The sequence below is a fragment of the Apus apus genome, chromosome 13 (assembly GCF_020740795.1).
Source record: "Apus apus isolate bApuApu2 chromosome 13, bApuApu2.pri.cur, whole genome shotgun sequence".
In the NCBI taxonomy this organism is placed as follows: domain Eukaryota; kingdom Metazoa; phylum Chordata; class Aves; order Apodiformes; family Apodidae; genus Apus; species Apus apus.
The window spans coordinates 15,275,988-15,295,648 of NC_067294.1; the positions used below are offsets into that span (position 1 = coordinate 15,275,988).

The window sequence follows — 19,661 nt, forward strand, 5'->3', positions numbered from 1 at the left end:
AACTACATGGTGGAAAGCTCCAGCAGATGAGTTTTGCTCCTTGTGGATACTATTCAGGTCTTCACAGGCTTAGGAAATGTATGAATTCTGGACAATCTAACACAATGAAATCCCTCCCTGGTGCAGGGAGTAAATGTAAGTATAAACTAGGGCAAGATAGGCAGAAAAATAAGAAGCTGGAAGTTTAGTTGACAGCTGTGCTGCAAGGACTGTGACTTGCTGTGTACCTCTTGAAGTTTGGACTGTCAGGGCTACAGAGTCTAAGGCATTTTTTGTTTGAAAAGGTAGTGATGGCATTTCCTCAGGGGCAGGCAGCCCCTCCTGAAGCAGGGGATGTCCTTGATGAGCAAAGTGGGTAGTGGAATCAAACAGGCCCTTTGGATGTTCTGCTACCAAAACCAGAATCGCTCCAGTACAGCACCGTGTGGGAGGAGCAGATTGCCCCTCTAGGTTGCAGGTTTACTCGACAGGTAGCACTTCATACACTTTTTGTCACTTACTCTGTGTGCTTTCTTTGAGCAAGGTGGCTCTGCGGGTGGCTCTGGAGCCAGCGCACGTCCTTTGCGTCTCCAGCCTGCTGTGCCCTGCCTGGGGAACTGGAGCTGAGCTGCTGGCGTGCTGCCCTTCCCTTCCTGCTGGGAAAACGTACCACAGCCTCCATGCCAGCTCCCCTCCACAGCTGCCTGTCGCCTGCTCCCGGAGGTGGGGGCCGCCTGCGCTTCCTGCCCGCAATGCCTCTCTCCGCTGCTCTCAAGCCTCTCTCCGCTGCTCTCAAGCCTTGCCTCTCCCTCTCGAGGCTCTCTCCCCTCCTCTCAAGCCTCTCTTCCCCTCCCCTCAAGCCTGTCTCTCCTCTCAGCCTCTCTCCCCTCTCTCCCCTCAGCCTTCCCTCACGGCCGCCCCGCGCGCCCAGGCGCACGCGCTGCTCCCTCGAGCCGACCGGCGGTTCCGCGCATGCGCGCTCCGTGTACCTGACCCCCCCCCCCCCCCCCGAGGTGGGGGGGGGGGGGCCGGTGTCCGGCGGGTCTCGCGAGACTCGGGGCGGAGCTGGGTTTGAACTGCGGGAGCGGCGGGCGCAGGTAGCGCGGGCCCTTCCCTCCTTCCTTCCCTCCTTCCTTCCCTCCTTCCTTCCCTCCTTCCTTCCCTCCTTCCTTCCCTCCTTCCTTCCCCCCGGCCCTCTCGCTGTCCCTTTGCCTCGTTTGTCGCTTTGCCACCCCCTGGCTTGCAGGGGGTTGCGCTCAGCCGGCGAGGCCGAGGCGCCCGAGGAGGGAGAAGAGGAGCTCCTGCCCCTCGCCCCTCCTGCCGCCGGGACCCTGCGGCCTTCAGGGCCCGCCCCTCGCCCGGTGCCTTCCCGTCCCGTTTCTGGTGGAAAAGGCTGTTTTCTCTCCTCTAGCCGCCGGAGATGCCGCGTCCCAGTGGAGGTGGGGGGCAGTGCTCTCCCTCTCTGCCCGTGCGGGAGGGCCTGCGGGAACCAACCCGCTCCGAGCCCCTGCCCTGTGTTAATGATTTGGCCGGGCTCTTTCCGAGAACCTTTGCTTGCCTTGGTTTGAAGCGGGTCGGGAAGGTTGGTAAGCGGGGAATACCATGGCATGACTGGCCTGAGCCGCGAGAGGGGCGATGGCACTGCCCTGTAGACCCAGTGCGCGCAGAGCCAGCTGCTGGTTTGCTGAGCGCCTTGTAGTGACTGAAAGATCAGGCTGTAGTCTGACTTCTTCCTTTTCTTCGTAACACTTACCCGCTCAGTATCGTGTTTTTTTCTGAAGGTGATTAGCCCTGAAAATTTCAGCTTGAGTGTGCAACTTGGAAGGTGAAGAAGTAGACTTGGAGTAACTCAAGTGCGTTGTCAAGGGAATACCTGGCTTAGTGGAGAGAAACTGTCTTTCTAATGGTGTTAGTGATCAGAAAGCTAGGTTCTCATTAATAGATCAGAGCACTGACAGCTGTTGCTTCTGACCCTGGGGAAAGGGAGTTTAAATAGAACAGTTATAGAGTGGGAGAAGAAAGCTTGTGTGCTGGAAGAGTGTTTTAATCTCCCCTACTATTTTTTTCAAGGTGTAATTAGAAAGTTGAATAATCAACGTCTGGAACCCTCAGAATATATAATTAAAATGTTTGAAGATAATTAGCCAAAAGCAAGTAACTCTTGTAGTTCTGAGTAGAATAAATGGAGTCTAATTTCTACTATTTCACCTCCTGCTTGCTGACCTCACTGTCTATTTAATTTACCTTAAAATAAGGGTAGTTTACTTAACCTCATGTATTGAATATGTTTAATATTGCTGCAAGTTTATTAAATTGCAGGCTATTACTTCACTATTTAACAATACAGATTTATGAACAACCTCCCTGGACTTGTCTGATTAACTTCAACCAAAGCTGATAATGACAAGTTGAAAACTTCTGTGCTCTGAAAGCCATACCTGCTGTTTTCCCTAACAGCTGGCAAGAAACATGTGAATAGGGAAACTGTTTGTCTTCTCCTGCATACTTGAACTATAAAGTTAAAGGAAAGCCTAAAAGCCTAACATCTTCTTTATTATCCAGTAACTATTTTCTTAAGACTTAAAATATATGAAGCTGTAGGAGGACAGCGTGCGAAAGAGATTGAACAAGTAGCAGGGAGCAAGACAAAATTCCCTACTAACCCTTAAAAATTGTGTGTGTGCTGGAAGAAGCTGACCCTGGATATGCAGCCTGTTCACTTGCCCCACAGGCCAATTGCAGAGCATCTATCCCTTGGCACCATTGTCTGATCTGGCTCTTTCTAAACTGAGAGCTGTCTCAGCTGGGATTTGAATAAGATTTGCACTTCTGTGAGGTTTTGGCTTGTGATCTGCATTTTCATGAGACAGCCACAGGCATTAAGCCTCTTCAGAAGAGGACTGCTGTGAAGGACTGTGCTATGATGGCAGCTTATGCTCATCCAGACTGGACAACTCTTGCTTCTTTTTTTTTTTTCTTTTAAAGGTGGCGTACAAGAATAAGGTCAAGAAAGAGTTAAATGGACTTATGAAGGTGAGTTAAGATGGTTACTCAAATTTAAATTAGCAAGCTAAATTGCTGTCTTGCCTCTATGTGGTTGTCTGGTTAGAAAATAAAGCTATTTTTAAACTTCAGTTTATGAAGCGAATAAGAATTAATTGATCCCCTTTACTAATGCCAATGTGTGCCAGGGGTGATTGCCTCTATATGCTTGTATTGCTACATTTTGCTGTAAAACAAAAAATTACCAAATTGTACACAAAGACCCTGTCCTTGTGCTAGTGATAAGATTGTTGATTTTTAGTTATGGGTAGTTTTTAGGTATGCAAAATTCCTGCCTTTCTCTGGCTTATTTCAGCATAAGGGTGCAAAAGTAGTATTTCAAATACTGCTATGGTTAGATGAGAAAAACTGAAGTGTTGGAGCCTGGCTGGATAAAGTGAAAGGCATTATTGCAAGACCAGCATCTTGCTAACATGCAGAAGAATGCATAGGCCAGATAGAAAATGGCAACAACTAAATTTTGTATGAAAAAAGAAAAAACACAGAATAGCTCTTCAATGAAGAATCACTCTAATCTTGAAATTGTATAAAAATTATGCATCCTGGCTTTGAAGAATCAAGTGCAGATTTTTTTTTTTTTTGTATTTGTGTATCATTGTTACTGCATACTTTCTGAGATAACTCCTGCCTTATGTTATCCAGAAGTCTGAGTTGTTTAGCAATTTCTGGTTTACGATTTTTTGCAGTGTGGTGATATTAGAAGATTTGGGTGCACGCAGCGGTGCAAGCTTGTGGTGCTAGTTTGAATTGATTTTATTCCTTTAAATATTTTGGTTTGGATATATTTTTACTGATTTGTTGAAAAATTCACCTTTAATTGTGTCATCCATTGTGATATAAAGATAGAAATAGATGAATTTTCTGAAACATGTGACAGAGAGGTAGTTATTAATAAATAAGTTACCTACAGGAACTTAGGTTTAAACCAGAAAGCAGACATGAAAGGCTCCATTAAGCACTTAAGATAAAAATCCATGTGTTAAAATTCAGTATGTTTTAACAGGGTTTTTATTTTAGACTCTCTTCATTCAACTACCTTCATTGGTTTCTATATCTCACTTAATGTTACTAAGAGTAAACTATCCTGCTAGTAGTTAGCAGAGTAAACTTAATGTTACTAAGAGTAAACTATCCTGCTGCTGTAGGTAGTGTGGCTTTATTGGAAATACCACAGCAAATATTGTCAGCCATGTGCATGGAATGTTTTTTTCAAGGTTATTTCCTAGTCTTCCCTTGCCTATTGGAAGATAACTGTGCAGTAGATTAACTCTGGTTCTAGTGTGCTAGGAGACCAGGCTGGGGACACAGGAGTTGTTCTGCTGCATGCTATTACTTAAGACATAGTTGGAATAACATGTTAACCAAGTTCATGGAGAAATAGCTGTTACTTCACTTTTCACAGGACTGTTTGTTCATGAGCTTTTTTGTGTGTCTTGTGTTAATGCAAAAATAGATCCTTGGATCCTGATTAAGAGAGCGAATCCAGTAAATTCTTTCAGATTAATTACTGTTAATTTACCTCAATGTATTTTTAAAATAACTTTGTGTTTGCCATGTTGAAGTAACAAAAGGAAGAAAAATGGAGACAGAGACCATTTCAAGTCTGAGACACCAACTCAAGGAAGCAGAGAATGAGCGCAGAAAGGCAGCGCAGTACGGGCTGCATTTGTTGGAGTCCCAAAGTGAAGTTCAGAATCAGCTGGATCAAACACGGCGTGAATTGACTGAGAAAACTGAGGTGATGTTCTAAACTGAGTAAAAAATGCAGTGAGGAACTTTGTTTTAACTATAGCTCTTTTCCATTTTAAATGCATTTTCAAGTCTAGATTAAATGCAATAAACCTTCATAGTTTAAGTATTTGTGCAGAGGGCTTTTTATCTCTGCTCTCTACCTTAAATATAAAACATGTACTAAGTGCTAACATTTTTTTCAGAGCGTTTGTTTTGGGCATGTTTAGCAACTCATTCATATTGTGCTCACCCTGCAAGCTTTTTATTACTTAAAGCTGTAAAAAGAATGCTCGGACGAAGACAAAAAGTGATTTGCTCTGTTGTAAAGCTTTCAAATTTTCTAAACACCAAGGGGTTCTAAATTTTTTTGTACATTTCTTTACTGCTTGAACAAGAGTAGTGTGGTGTTGAATCAGAGAGGTCATATTTAGCCAGTGTTCTTAGTAATTGTGCAAGAAAGGTCCAGTCAGGAAAGTATCTTCCACTTTTCATAAACACTGGAGTGTTTCTTTGTTTTTGGTCAGCCCATGCTTCAGATTGAGCATTTCTCTTCACTTACTCTGTTTCTGGCTGTGCATCCATTCCTTCTCTTGTGATAGAGCTAAAATGTTTGTGGTTTTGTTGTAGTTTTTCTTTTGTCTTTTTTTTTTTTATCCAGTGGGAGAGTTCTGGCACCCTGCTATTCTGAATGAACCTTGATAGCTTCTCAAAATAATTTTGTTAGCTGAGTACAGGCGAGGCAGCTGGAAAGCACAAGTGATAAGTAAGGCAGGGCAGGCTCATCCTTTTCTGCAGATAATCTGAGATGGTACCTGCTGTGTTGTGAAGCTGCACCCATAGGCTGTAACCCTGTTTTTAGGCTGGAGCAAAGTTATGAGTTTGGCTTGTGTGAAACAGATTAATTAGGAACTTAAATTCCAAGAGCAGAGGGAAGGAATTGTGTCCTTCACACGGAATTAACAGCATGTGTGGGAACTGTGGTTATTCAACAGGTTCTTTGAAGCTTTTACATCTATTGTCTTTGGAATCTGAGAGCCAGAGCAATTACTGGGAAGATCAGTGTAAGTTGTAACAGGAGGCACAAGAGCCTTTCAGAAAAAATCTGTGTGCTTCTGTACAAGTCTGTGTAGGCAAAGCACTGTAGATTTTTGCTTCTTGGGGCTCTGGTCAGCAGTGCACTCCCAAGCCTTTTCTGCTACCAAGACTCTCCTTTTACTTTTTTTTTTCTTCTCCTTAATTGCTAGCTGAGTGGAAAAGTAAAATGAAAACTGCCTTTAAAATTAGCAAACAAAATCAGGCATAGAGGGAAGATGATTTAAAAGTTATGCTGCTTCAGTCTGGAAGGGCTGATGTGCTTTATTACAAAACAGTTGACAATGTAGGTGTCTTTAACAGACATTGAACCCAGGTGTTCTGCAGTCAGGGAATGGACCCTTGATGGACTAATAGTTTTTAACATAATGGTGTTCCATGGTGGTAAAGGGACTGTGAGCTATCCTTACACACTTGTGGAAAAGATGACCACACCCTTCAAGTTGGGTGCAAAGAAGTATACACTTCCATGAAGAAGAGAGTATTACACTGCTTAATTAAGTCATAACATTTCAGAGGAGTGTGCTTTGTTTTATTTTTGTTGTTTTTTCTTGAAAAAGGGGTATGACAGTTCCCTAATTGGGGCTTCAACAAGGGGTTGAATGAGCTACAGGTTTTAGGAATTTAGTGTCTTGGTTTTGAGTCTGTGTTTAGTAAGTTGTTCCATAAGCATATATTAATATAACAGTTAGATTTAGTAGTATGTTATTTCTTTCAGAAATTTGAACAAGATAAATACTCTCTTCAGAGAGAAATTGAACTTAAGAATCGAATGTTGGAAAGCTTGAGTTTTGAATGTGACTCCCTAAAGCAACAGCAGAACATGCAACTGGATAAACAGAAAGAACAGCTTGCTAGAGTCTATGGACAAGAAATCAGTGACCTTAAAAACAAGGTTTGGTGACTAATATATAGCTAAAATGTTGCTAATGCCTTTTTAAATAATACATTTTTAACTCATAACTGCACAGTTACTACAAATGTAATAGTTTTAATATGTGGGACCTTGGTTGTTTTTTTAACAAACAACTGCATAGTTACATTGTGAATTTCATTACATTTCAAAGCTTATTTTTAAAAGTTTACTCTTAAGTTGCATTTCTAACACATTTTCTGTAATTAGAACAGAGTCAAAATTATTATGCTTTTCAATAATTATAAAATGGTACTACTTGTCAACTGTCTTTAAGCTGGAGAACCTGAAAGCAGAACTAGATGAAACCCGACTCTCAGAGAAACAATTAAGACACAAAGTGGATCATCAGAAGGAAATAATTGCTGCCAAATCAGAAGAGCTGCATATGATGTCTGAACGTGTACATGAGACCATGTCTTCAGAAATGCTCAATCTTCAGATAGAACTCACTGAACTAGAAAGTGTGAAGGTGTGTGTCTAGTCCTTAATTATTAGGAATGCTGGCTAGTTGAAGGTGAAGTTCTGCTATTTTGTGCATTTCACTTTTATGTGCTTTCTGTATGTTGTTGCTGTGTGATTGGCTTGCTAATAAGAAAATATGCACAGGAGAAAAATAACAGCTTTGGTAACTAGACTTTAATACAACCTCTTCAAGTTGATAATTTGTATTAAGTGTAATTGCTACTAAGAAACCTGCTTGGTTCACGGGCCTGTTCTAATTGTTTTATAAACCTTTTTTTCATACTTCTTTTTTTGTTTTGTTCAGGCCAGTGTTGAAGAAAAGCTGAATGAACTGCAGTGCAGTAAAGAACAACTAGAACTCATGAACAGTAACTTGCGTAATCAGCTGGAGCGTATACAGGGGGAAAAGGAAGAGAGGGAAAAAGAAGTTGTTTCTTACTGTAATGCATTAGAGGTATTGTCTTAATTTTATTCAAAATTGGTAGATAAATTCCATGAGTTGTGGTGCTAGCTTTTAAAGTGAAATCAGACATTCTGAGAGAGGAGTTCAGGGAGGGAGAGTAAGCAGAAAGGGGGGGGAGGGGAACAAACCAAAACAACTAGCTAGTCATGTTTGGTATTCCCTGTTGTTAATACTCTCTCCACGGTCCTTTTGTGGAAGGCTGTGTATGGAGATCCTTTGCTTTGCAGTATTCTGCCTCGTAACAGGACCTTCTCACAGGTCACTGATACAATTTTCATTTTTATCTCAAGTTGCTACTGAATGCCTTGGAAATTTTGTACTGGGCCGTAGAGGATTTGTGACTACACAGCACAGCAAGGCCAGTGGTATAAATATCATTAATCCAATTGATAAGCATCCAAGTTTTCCTTTAGACGTTTTAGTTATGCTCATTTTCTGAAGAGCAAGTGTAATACTAAGCCTTTCAGTAAAATTAAATTGATTCTAACCAGAACTGTGTGTACAGTTAAGTACTGCAGTACAAGATAATCTGTGATAAAGGCATAGGAAATGAAAAAGAGGTAACACTATCTGATTACATTAATATATGCAGTACATCAGATGCTTAAATGACTAATATCCTCTTTGCTTTAATCTAGAAAGCTCGTGAGGCTAATCAAGAGCTTCAGGTTCAGCTGGATCATGCAGTGCAGCAATCTTTGGACCCTACAAGTAAAGGCAATTCTCTCTTTGCAGAGGTACAGTTATGCCACAGATACCTGAGAATATATAGAGGAGACACAAATTACTTCATAAGTATGATTTCTTATGTTGCATTGAAAATATTAGAGTATCTGGCCAGTGTGACTCTCTGTTCCTCAAATACCACTTCAGTGTTGAACTGTCAAGGAACTGACATAAGGAAAACAATGTATATGTGTACTCTGAATTAGGGACTTAGTAAATCTAATGGAATAAGTCAGTTACCTGGCTATCACGACAGAAGATGGGACTGAGGGTTCATGAGAGTTCTGTCTGCAGCTCTTAGTTAGCTCCAAGTAGTTTTGTAAACCTTTGTTAATGCAGAAGACAGTATGTGAAATACTACAAGATGCTCTTAAATGGTATCTTTTAAAAACATGCTGGGAATTGCTGGATGTTTGAGCATCTCTGCAAAACTAATTTTTTAGTTGTTTTTTGAATAAGAATTCAAATGCTGTTAAATGCACAGGAATTTTTTTTTCTGACAAAACCCAGGGAACTGATTTAATCCATTCACGTTTTTTTAAACTACCTGTTCTGATGTGAATGGACAAAACTGTTCTACAGCAACACTGAGGCATGTCAAATTAAACTTCATTTTGGTACTGAAGGAACAAAATACAAATCTGTTTCTTTTCACTGACTGGGCTTCAGCTGCTGCAGCACTGTCTGCTCATCTCAGAGGTCATGACAACAGTGCAAGTTTTAAAGTGCTGCATTGGAAAAGCAGTATTTGCAGAACCAACATCGATTCCTAGGTAACACCTCCTTGTAAAACTTGTCATCCAAGTAACAACAACTGCTATAGTTTTCATAGTAATAATTGTTAACAATGTTCTGTAGGTGGAGGACCGTAGGGCAGAAATGGAACGACAACTGATCAGTATGAAAATAAAATATCAGTCACTACAAAAACAGCATGCATTCACTAGAGAACAATTGCAAAGAATGAAGGTATGACCATTACTGTAATACTCCAGAGTTTCCTTGGGGTTTAATAAGGCAGTGCTTTAGTACACAAGCTAGAGGATTTGATTATCTTTAAAATATGATACAGTGGTCTTGGGGGAGGGACATTGTGCTATTTGACTTTCGTGATACATCAGCATTTTCCTATTGCTATTAGTGCTACTACTAGAGCTCCCAGCTCTGGAAGGCACTGTGGTTGCTTATTGTGTCAGTGGTTGTTAAAGGGGTAAAAGTACAACTCCTAACAATTAAACTAGCATTTGGTTTGTCTTGACAAGTGCTTTTTCTTTCTGATTCTTGTACTACATGAATCGTTTACTTGTGTATGTACACAACTGTGGTTGTCAGGAGCAAATGTTAAGAAGAGGGCTGACTTGTTCCCTGTCCTGTGATCACTCTGGTTGCTTTCTTCTTTGACTGCATTTTTCTGGCTTCTCCCTGTCTTGACTGCAAGAAAAAAATCATAACTTTGGTTGTAATTATTTAATTTATACTCCACTTCTGTAGGATGGGGGCCTGTTGGTTGATACTGTTGAGAACTAGTTAGCAGAAGCTGTTTTAAGAAATCAGGGAATGCTGCAAAACTGACAACCATTCTTATGCTGGTCTTCTGACTTGCCAACACAAGAGTGGTTCCTTGTGCATTGATCAAATACTTGATCATGCTCTTTGAGGAGAGTGCTTAAACATGAAGAGCAGTGATAATGAGGAACACTAAAGGATAGTTTTAGTCAGCCAGTGGGGCTTAAAATTTTGCCTCCCTTATGTCCTGTAGAAGCTATGAGGAGGGGATGGTGGACTTTTTACCTCTAGTTTGTGTACAATGTTTTACTTGACAAAGGAGAATCTGAAAGGTAAATGCTCTTCTCTTGCTTTATCTGTTAACTCCTACTCTTAATTTTTCAGTTACTCCTTTCCCTGTGATTTCTCCAAGTGTCCTACAGTGTTATCCATATTGACTAGACTGCTAAAAATGCTACAGTTACCACTAACACCCTTTTAAGTCTTTCCAGTATTGCATTTTGTATTGATTTTCCAGGTGTTTAAAACCACTTAATGTATTAGGGCCCTCATATGATACTATGTTAACAGCATCATTATAATGCGAGGTTTTTCTTTGATAAACTTGTTTTGTAATGACAAAGGGTGTTCCTTGGCTTGAATAGATGTGTTCCACTGAAGGAGTAGAAGCAGCTAATATTCTGAGATTAAATACTATAGAAGGTAAACTTAGTTGTACCTCTATCTCAGAATCAAAACTACAAAAGAAGGGTTTTAAAATTTGCTGGTGAACTAGGATTTTTTTCCCGAGTGAGAAGTTATGAGTAGGATGCATTTTTAGCTCTGATAAACAAGCTGGCTGAAGTTTGTGTCTAGCTGACTTGGTGTGTACAGTTTGAATGTGAAAAGTTGCATATGTCCTTGACAGTATGTTTTTAGGTTCTTTATTCACTACAGAGAAAAAAAAGTGATACTTCAGAGTTACTCTGTCCAGTAAGTTTTCAGCTGTCCTAAAGATTTTTAGTGTCAACCTGTGATGACAATGGTAAATACTAGAACTGAGGCACCTAGTGGGATTCTGTATTTGGGTTTATAATTACAAGGCTTGAATGCTCTGATTGATTGGGGTAAGAGGCTGAGATTTTCAGTCACGTAACCCAGTATTTGTTATAAGGACTTTTTTTTTTCCTTTATTCCAGCTGCAAATGGCTACACTGCTACAGATAAAAGGCTCTCAGGCAGAGTTTGAGCAGCTGGAACGCTTACAGTCCATGTTAGAGCAAAAGAATGGTGAGATAGAAGATCTTCTTATGAAAGTGAGGCAGCTAGAAAAATTTAAGGTAAATGATCTGTAATTGTTTTCCACTCGTCATAATCAGAAGTTAAAACATGAGAATAAGAACTATTTTGTAAACTTTGAAGTCTGTGCTTAGGTCTGAAAAGGGATTCAAAGACTACTCATACCTTTATTTGACCACAGTTCTATTTTACAGCTGGAGAGCAAACTTCAGAAATTTATAGAAGCAAAAAATCCTACACCTTCCAAGGCCCAGTGTGGCAAAACTATCTTTTCTGAGTTCCTGTGTGTAGCACCTTCATATTTTACATAGTTACCTGTTAAGTTTAAATTCAGTTACTTGGTAAGAGTTGACTGAGCTATGACATTAGATTTTTCTTTCTGAAGACATAACCATTTCTGAATTTTACTGTGTGTATTTAGGCTTTATAGTTTGTAGTCTCTCAGCTGTATTGGTTTTCTTGGCTTTTTATTTCCTTGATATGCCTTAACTTTGCAGTTGAAGCATGCTCTTTCCTAGAAAAACAACTGGTTAATCATACTTACCAAGCAATTGCTTTAGTCCTTTTATGCAACTTGATAGTATTTTGTCAATAGTTTGGAAAGAGGGAAACACATGAGAGCACCTGCTGCACTGTTGTAATGATACTGATGTTTGTGTTCATACAGAGAGGAACTGTAGCCTTTCTTACATGTGAATGTGACTTAGCAAGCCTGTGCTTGTTAAGATTACGCTTTCCAGGATAGTGTCCTCTATTCTGCATTTAACCAGATGTGAAGCTAGTGGCATAAAGCAAAGCCTGTCTTAATAAGCAACTGAGACAGCTTGATTGCTTGACTAGTTTTGTCATGTATAAGCTCGATCAATTTTGATTTTTGTCTCTGTACTGTAAGTAGTGTCAGGACATGATATGATTTGATCCAAATAACTGTCAAAAGTAGTTGTAGTCAGTGACTGATGGAAGCCTATGACATCTGTGGGACAGGGTTAAATCTGAGCACTGCTTAGAGAAAGACATGAATCCACCAGAATGTCATGTTACTTATTTTGGCTACTGATGAACATGTCTTAGCTTTGCGGTCCAGCTGTTGAAGCCTAGAAATAAAGGCTGAAACAAGTTCCTTGTGTGTTAACTAAACACCCTGTTTTTTCAAATGAAAATGAAGATAACCAATCTGCAATGCCATGTGGAAACTAGGAGTTGAGAACTTGATATTTTGTTTCTTTGAGTGAATGAGAGAGAACTGTCAGTTTCAGGGCTATTTGACATTTATAACAAATGAGCAAGTGCTCTGAGCAACTGAGCTCTTAAGTTTAAATATCTCTGTGGTGAAGCTTCTGTGCAGGAATGCATGGAAAACTCTCCTGAGGTCTTAGCTCATGTGCTTCTGAAAGGTCACTGTTTGACAAGCTAGTTTTTCTTTGTCAGACTTTATATGAGAATACAGAAGAACCCAAAGCTAGCAGGAGCTCCAAAGAAGAATCTGAAGATGGTTACTATGCAGATTTACTGCAAATGAAACTCGACAAGGCAAAGTAAGTACTTAATGGTCTGAGGCCTAGAAGTTGGCTGTAGACTTACAGCTATGTTATTGTTAGTTTGTATGTAGTCCTCTGTAAGTGCAAGTAGGCTCAATGCCTCTTTAATGTGGAACCATTATTCATTATTGGTTTGAGCACTGTTTTGTTATTTTACTTACTGTTGCAAAAGAGAGCAGCTGAACTACTTGATATTATTGTTATTAACATCAACAACCTAGTTCAAGTGACTGTATAATTTTCATTTTGCCCTAGCAAGGAAAATGAAACCTTGAAAAATGAACTATCCTTGCAGAGGATGAAAGCTCTGTATGAGAGCCAAAGGGTTCTGGAAGTTGAAAGGAAACTCTTCACAAATGAGAGGCATTTGCAAGCTTCTCAGAGTGAGAATATGAACTTGCGGGTTATGCTGGATGAGCTAAAAATGAAATACGAACCTGAAGGTAACTACTACTATTTTCCACGTGGAAAAGATCTGCTCTTTTCAGCCTCCTGAAGTTGAATGACATGAAGCAGGAAGACATTTAGATAGTTCCAGATATAAACTGATTAAATATCTGCTTTATTGATGATAATTTGGTCTAAAGCAGCTGAATTGAAATCGTAAAGCCCTGCCTTGCTTGAGCACATTACTTAATTATGTACACGAATATTAATTTCAAAAGATGGAAGAGTACAAAGTAGTGTTCAGGGACTTTAGAGTATAGCTGGGTAACCATAGTGGAGTAGGTGGGAAAAAATTCTTAGGAGGGGATAAGGAACATTGTAAGAGGTGCAAAGGAAAAACTATTTCAGTAGCTCAAGTTAGTATGGATCAAGTTTTCAAAAGAGGCCCTCCTGAAAAACAGCTGATACCTGGGTATGGGCAGAAGTGGGGAGCTGTAGCCTTTGAAGGAAGATGAATGGGGAACTAGGTAGGTGAATTTGTTCTGGTTTGTCCATTTGTCCAAAGGATTGAATTTTAAAATCTTAGTTGTGGAAGCTTACCTCAGCAGCCTCCTAAATGGGAATAATATAATTGTGCATATCCATGTAGTTTAAAGCATCTCATTAAAAGCTTTGTTAAAAAGGGAGAGTGGGTGAAGAGAAAAATAACTTTTGCAAGCTGACTTATCTTAGGAGGATGCTTACTTGCTGATAAAAGATTATATGCAAGGACCATCATTAAGGATTGTATAAAGTCCATTAAGAATTATACCAAGGTCTTTAATAATGTGAAACGTTCTTTATTGGTTTTATTATTAACATATGGGTGGGCAAGTTAACTCCAGCTGCACTTGTGTACAAAAAGTAAATTCCTTTTTCCTAGAATTACTAAAAGGCACTCAAATTAAAAAGAAGAGGGAGAAGATTCCAGTTGACAGTACTTCTGAATGCTTGGACAGCAAAAATACTTCAGTAAAAGAAGCTGCTCTCTCTCAGTTACCAAGTAAGGAAGAAATAAAGATGACTTCCAAGAACTTGGATCAAAGTGAAGCTTCTCCAAAAAAACACACTCTTGAAGCACCATCATTAAATAGAGCTCTTCAAGCAATGCAAGAAGTAGTTCAACCTGAAAGAGAAAGGAAGAGAGTTACAATTAAAGATGAGACTCATGGTGCCTTTCCTTCATGTAGCCGAAGTGGAAGTAATTCCTTGACTCCAGCTGCCCCCAGGTCAGTGTCAGCTTCTCTCTATGGTCAAGGCAATCAGCACAGACCTGCACCTCTTTTCTTTCGCTGCATGAACTGTGCTATCCACTTCTTTATCTATTTCCTGAGTGTTGCATGCAGTGTCATTCCTCAGCTCCGACTGCCTACGTTGAACCTCTTAAAACCTTTTAGAAAGACTAAAATCATGACTAATGCAAGAGACTCTTGAAACTGTAACAATCCTTGAAATACATTTCTCGTTACTTGAAAATGGTTTGGGGTGCTGGTAGCATGACAGTTCACTCTGTTTGCTCTGACTTGAGAAACAGGACTGTTTTCTGGGTCCCTTCAAAGCTGCCACACAACTGTTTAATGTAAAAGAAGCAAAGGCAATAGGTATAATGCTTCAGTTGCATAAATCATTTCAGCCCTCATCAATTTTCAGATTAAGCTGAAATCCTAAAAGTGATCTAAGTAGTTCTTAACCTGAATTGGATTAACAGAACTTGTCTCATACAAGGCAATAGACAGTTAAGCTATTTGTGTTGTCAGTAAACTCAATTCCATAATCTGAATGTATGGTAACTAAAGACACAACTGCTAAACCAAGATGAAGTTTTCCTTTTGAGAATTTGTTTCTTTTTGATAGATGGTAATTTAGTACAGTAATTAGTTTCATCTTTTTTATATTGGCAAAAGGAATGGTGACTTTTTTCCAGCTGATGCTTTTGACTTTTGTTCATGATTTTAGTTAACATATGTTGGTGTATTTGGAGGTAGAAAAAACAAATCTCTAGGAGAGTCTAAATGTCTTGAGCTTACAACTTCCTAATGTCTGCTAGTAGAAATTGTTTATTGAATCTAGAATGACAGCAGCTTCAAAGACAGGAAGACCTTAATTGGAAATCTGTACAATATATCCATAATTAATGGCATTCAGAAGTAATTGGATTGATGCTTTGATTCAATCAAATATTCGGGCTTGCATTGGATGCAATTAACAGATAAAGTAACCAAACCACACAGTCATCTGAAATAGTCTGAAAAGAACATGGCAGAGATGGCAGTTGAAGTAGCTGTGGCAAAATGTACAGGGAATGTTGCTGAGGAGCATCAGGGAGGTCAGACATGGGTGGTGAAAGTTGAGGGGAGAGACAAATGAGTGATGGTGGTGAGTTTTGCCAGTGTTCTGTACACATCAAGGAACAGCATGTAACCTGGGTGTGAAAAGTTTTTCTTTGTATTTGTTTTGGAAAGAAAGATACAATGTCTGCCAACAGGAAGTTGTTAGAAATGGTTTATGTCAACTGAAGGGTAAACCTACCAGGGAGGGGGGAAGGAGAGGAAACCATTTTATGGGATGGATGTTTGAAAACAGCAGGTAAAAAAAAAAATGGAAGAGGAAGACGAAGTCACAGTTCAGAGGAAAAGTTCTAATCTTGCACTAATCTTGTTGGTTCAAATAAGGAATAAAACATAAATAGGTAGATTCAAAAAATGAAAACCACCAGCACAACAAGAACAAAAGCCACAAAACTCCATATAAGCTTTAGAGTTGTTTTCAATGGTGGCATGAACCTGTAAAAGGCAAATCCAGGCAGAAGGCTCTGTTCACGTTTTTGCTGGTGTTGATGAACTACTAAATTCCCAATTAATGATGATGATAAGATAATGTTGAGTATTTCTTAAACATTGATGTTTTATGAAAGAGGAAGTTAGGATAAAATCTGACTATTGGAGAGACTGAGTTATTAAACATGAGAGGATTCTCTCTACTGTTTTGTGATGGATGTGGCCAAACCCTATGTAGGAATATAGCTAAATGCACAAAAAATATTAGTAACTTGAGCAGGAATGTTGACCTCAAAATAGAGAGTTTGGGGGAGGAAAAAAATAATTGGCATGTACATGGTGGATAATTATCTATGTTTCACCTTGTGTAAAATGTGATGCTCTGGCTGGAAAGGCTCTTGCGGTCATTTGGAGTTGTTCTTGTAACCCAAGTAGTTTTTGTGCAAGAATTACTTGAGCTCTGTCAGTATTAATCCATGAAACATGACCATGGCAAGAGCCACAGTAATTGTGAAAGGATTTCAGACTTGATTTCTAGAACATGGTGTTAGAAAAGTTTTGCCAGCTTAGGAGTTGAAGATGAAGTGGTCGGAAGTGATCTATAATGAGCTTGTATGGGTTTTAAGTTTTGCAGCTGTGATTTTTTGCAAGGTAAAGCTGGGTAACTTTGAACTAACAGCACATGTACATATCTGCAGTAGGTGTGGATATGCTTACAAAAGCTTATAACAAGGAAACATTGGCATACTTTATTAGATTATGGTACTGATTAGGTTATGCTATGTGAGTGTTGGGAGCACAGTAGTTGAGACTAAAGATTTAAATATTGACATGATAATTTTGAGTTCATTGCTATTGTAATTCAGGCAATGCAGGGGTGATAGGTAGCAATGTCTTCTGTCAGGCCAACTGCCCTATGAAAAGATACTTCTGTGCTGAAATGCTTTTCTTCCCTTCTGAAACTGAAATAGCTAGTTCCAGTCCTTGCTGCTCAACTTAGTTTGCATTTGTTTGAAGTTGGTTTAGTTTGATCTGAGGAAGGGCTTGTGTGCCCAAGACTTTATTTGCTCTTTTAAATTATTTAGCTGGATTACAAATGCCAAATTTGCTTCATTTGGACTTCAGTCAAACAGGAACAGCAAGTGCTTATAGCTGTTTGACTCGGCAGGAGATCTGGATAAAGCTTGACCCAAATCCCATCATAGTTTAACAAGTTTGTGGGTTTTTAAGTGCAAGTGTCCCTTTCTGATCCATCCATTTGCCTATGAGAACACTTGACAAATATGACACTGCTCTAAGGGGTGGTCTGTGCTGGCTTGGTCTTAGATGGGATGGGGAACAAATTAAGTTGGAAAAGCTTTGTGGGTTCAGGTAAAGACAGGGATCAATTAGTCATGGGCAAAACTGACATGACTTGAGAAAGATAAATTCATTGCCTGTGAAAACTAGTGTTCAGTTTTGCTGGTTTAGTAACTTGCAAAAAAGGAAGGCCATACTTGAGGTGATGAAATGTGAATAGGACTGATTTAGAAATGCTATTTTGAATTTCATTTTGTACTTAAACATTGCTTGCTCTGTCTTTGCATATCACTGCTCTTGTGTGCCAGTTGGCTTGTTGATATTGCTTGAAAATCTTATTTTAGCCCTGTTTATGTATTTAGAATGGTTGCTTTGCCTATAGGTTAACAGCTGAATCCAGACTTGAAACTACGGAAAAAGAAGATAAGAAAGAAAATAAAATCACAACTGAGAAGAAAACACAAAAGAGAAAGTACACAACATTGTATGTATCTTCTAAGCCAACTTCTGAAACACAATGTGCCCAGCAATAAGGCTTGCTGTTCTGGCAGGAACCTGAACAACTTGGAGTCCTCCTGCAGCAGAAAACACTGAGCAATGCCTAAGTAACACAGAGATGTACAGGTTCCTAACTTACGTACTGTTCTGCCTTGTTTTGAGAGTTGCACTTTTGATAACTTACCAGAGGGTACTCGTTAAGTTTCCTGGCAATGTGACCTGAAGTGTTGCCTTGTCTTGAACCCTGGCTAAGTCTCTAAACAAATGTTAGTTATTTGTTGGAAGGACAGTGTTATTCTTAAAGAGATGTTCTTGCTACAGAAGTTTTATTATAAGACGGGTCACCCCTTAGCAAGACAGACTACACAATGTTGATGCAGAGCAATAAAAATAAAACTTTATTTTGCTTCTTTTCTAAAATGTAGTCTATAATTGTATTTGAGAAAAATATTTATCTAAATCTGTCAGATTTTTTGATTGATAAGTATTTTGAAGAAAGGGTTTTGTTTAAAAAAAACTACCACTCAATAAAAGCTAAGAAAATGTAATGAATATGCTGTGTGTCAGTGCTTTTGGAGACAAATGTTAACTTCATACAGAATAATTCTGAGAACATTTAAGCTAGATCCATAAAAATTTTTTTCAACTTTATCATATGGAAGTTCAAGGTTACTTTGTTTGACTTACTATACTGTGGTTTAAGCTCACTCTAGTGAATGGGTTAGCCACCGTCTTCAGTAAAAGTAGGTAGGGTTAAAGATGCTTTAGACTTCCTTTAAATCCATTATGGAAAAAATACCTTGAGGAAGAATCTTACCACCCAGTGGGTTTTAGATTTGACAGCTTGATCTGCTATATGTTAACTGCCATTGGTGCTTTGGAATCTAAGACTCCTAAGGTTCCTCCTGTCTTTAAACGTGCACCTTCAAGCTTGTGTCAGATAGTGCTAGACAGCACCAAAGATACTACATGAAGAGATTGCTACTTCTTGTATTCTACCTTGCACTGTAGCAGTGATGCTGCTGCCATTTTCCCAGCACTTTTAGATAATGAACATGTACCTTAGAAATGCAGTATCTCCAGTTAAGTCCTCTGCTGTGCACACAGTGGCTGTTGTTGCAGGTTGGGGCAGGCAAAGAGAACCTCTTCCATAAAATTCTGTAGGTAGATTTTGGAGGAGCCTGCTGACTGTGTGTGCCTTTATCCATCTGTTGAATGTAACTGTGTAAGGCAATCGTTTGGAAATGCTTGTTTACAGTTGTGCCACTTTCAGAAGTGATGCTTCAAACTTTGTTAACTGTGGCTGCACACGAGAGCGGCTTTATCTCATCAGTTGCTTATCTCAAGTGTTGATTGACAACACAAGTGACTAAAGATGTGGTCAATCTAAATGAGCAGATGTCACTTTCCGATGCAGGTTGAACTCATTATTGTCCAGTTCTACATAGTTAAATTTAGGCACAGGCTGGTGGCTGTTACTGCTACTGTTGAACAAAACAACCCTAATTCTCATGGAATCTAATTGTGTCAATCTATGAAATCCAAATCCTTTAGTCTCATATTAATGAAGTAGACATAAACTGAGATTTCTTGTTAATATATAAAATATTCCATGAGATTACAGGAAGCTAACATGTAATTATGAAATAGTTCTTACTCAACTTTGCACATGGGAAGATGATGAAATAATTGAAAGATGGAAATAAAAAATTGCAGAAATCATGGTTCGTGCTACCAAATATTAGAACAAATAATATTTATACAAATGGTGCAAGTTTGCTTTGTTTACTGTCATGGTGCACTGACATGCAAATAGCATAAAACAAATAAGGTACATAATTGTTTTAATTAGAGGAAAATCTTCAGTGACTTGACCCTGGATGCATGTAATACACATGGGAGTACTG

The 19,661-nt window shown here is 39.3% G+C and overlaps 1 protein-coding gene across 3 annotated transcripts; it reads left to right on the plus strand.

The window, feature by feature from the left end:
- Positions 1–1,046: 1,046 nt before the first annotated feature.
- SPDL1 (spindle apparatus coiled-coil protein 1) lies at positions 1,047–18,302 on the plus strand. 3 transcript variants are annotated; one of them, XM_051631447.1, is made up of 13 exons: positions 1,047–1,076; positions 2,965–3,012; positions 4,605–4,780; positions 6,584–6,760; positions 7,056–7,250; positions 7,548–7,697; positions 8,345–8,443; positions 9,291–9,401; positions 11,117–11,257; positions 12,645–12,751; positions 13,010–13,197; positions 14,064–14,409; positions 17,639–18,302. In XM_051631447.1, exons 3-13 carry the CDS (start codon positions 4,622–4,624, stop codon positions 17,787–17,789), a joined length of 1,824 nt encoding a protein of 607 aa, XP_051487407.1. In that variant the 5' UTR covers positions 1,047–1,076; positions 2,965–3,012; positions 4,605–4,621; the 3' UTR covers positions 17,790–18,302. The 3 variants fall into 3 exon arrangements, with proteins under 3 accessions (XP_051487407.1, XP_051487408.1, XP_051487406.1); XM_051631448.1 differs by lacking the exon at positions 9,291–9,401; XM_051631446.1 differs by lacking the exon at positions 17,639–18,302 and having other exon boundaries at positions 14,064–14,617.
- The last annotated feature ends 1,359 nt before the right edge of the window (positions 18,303–19,661 follow it).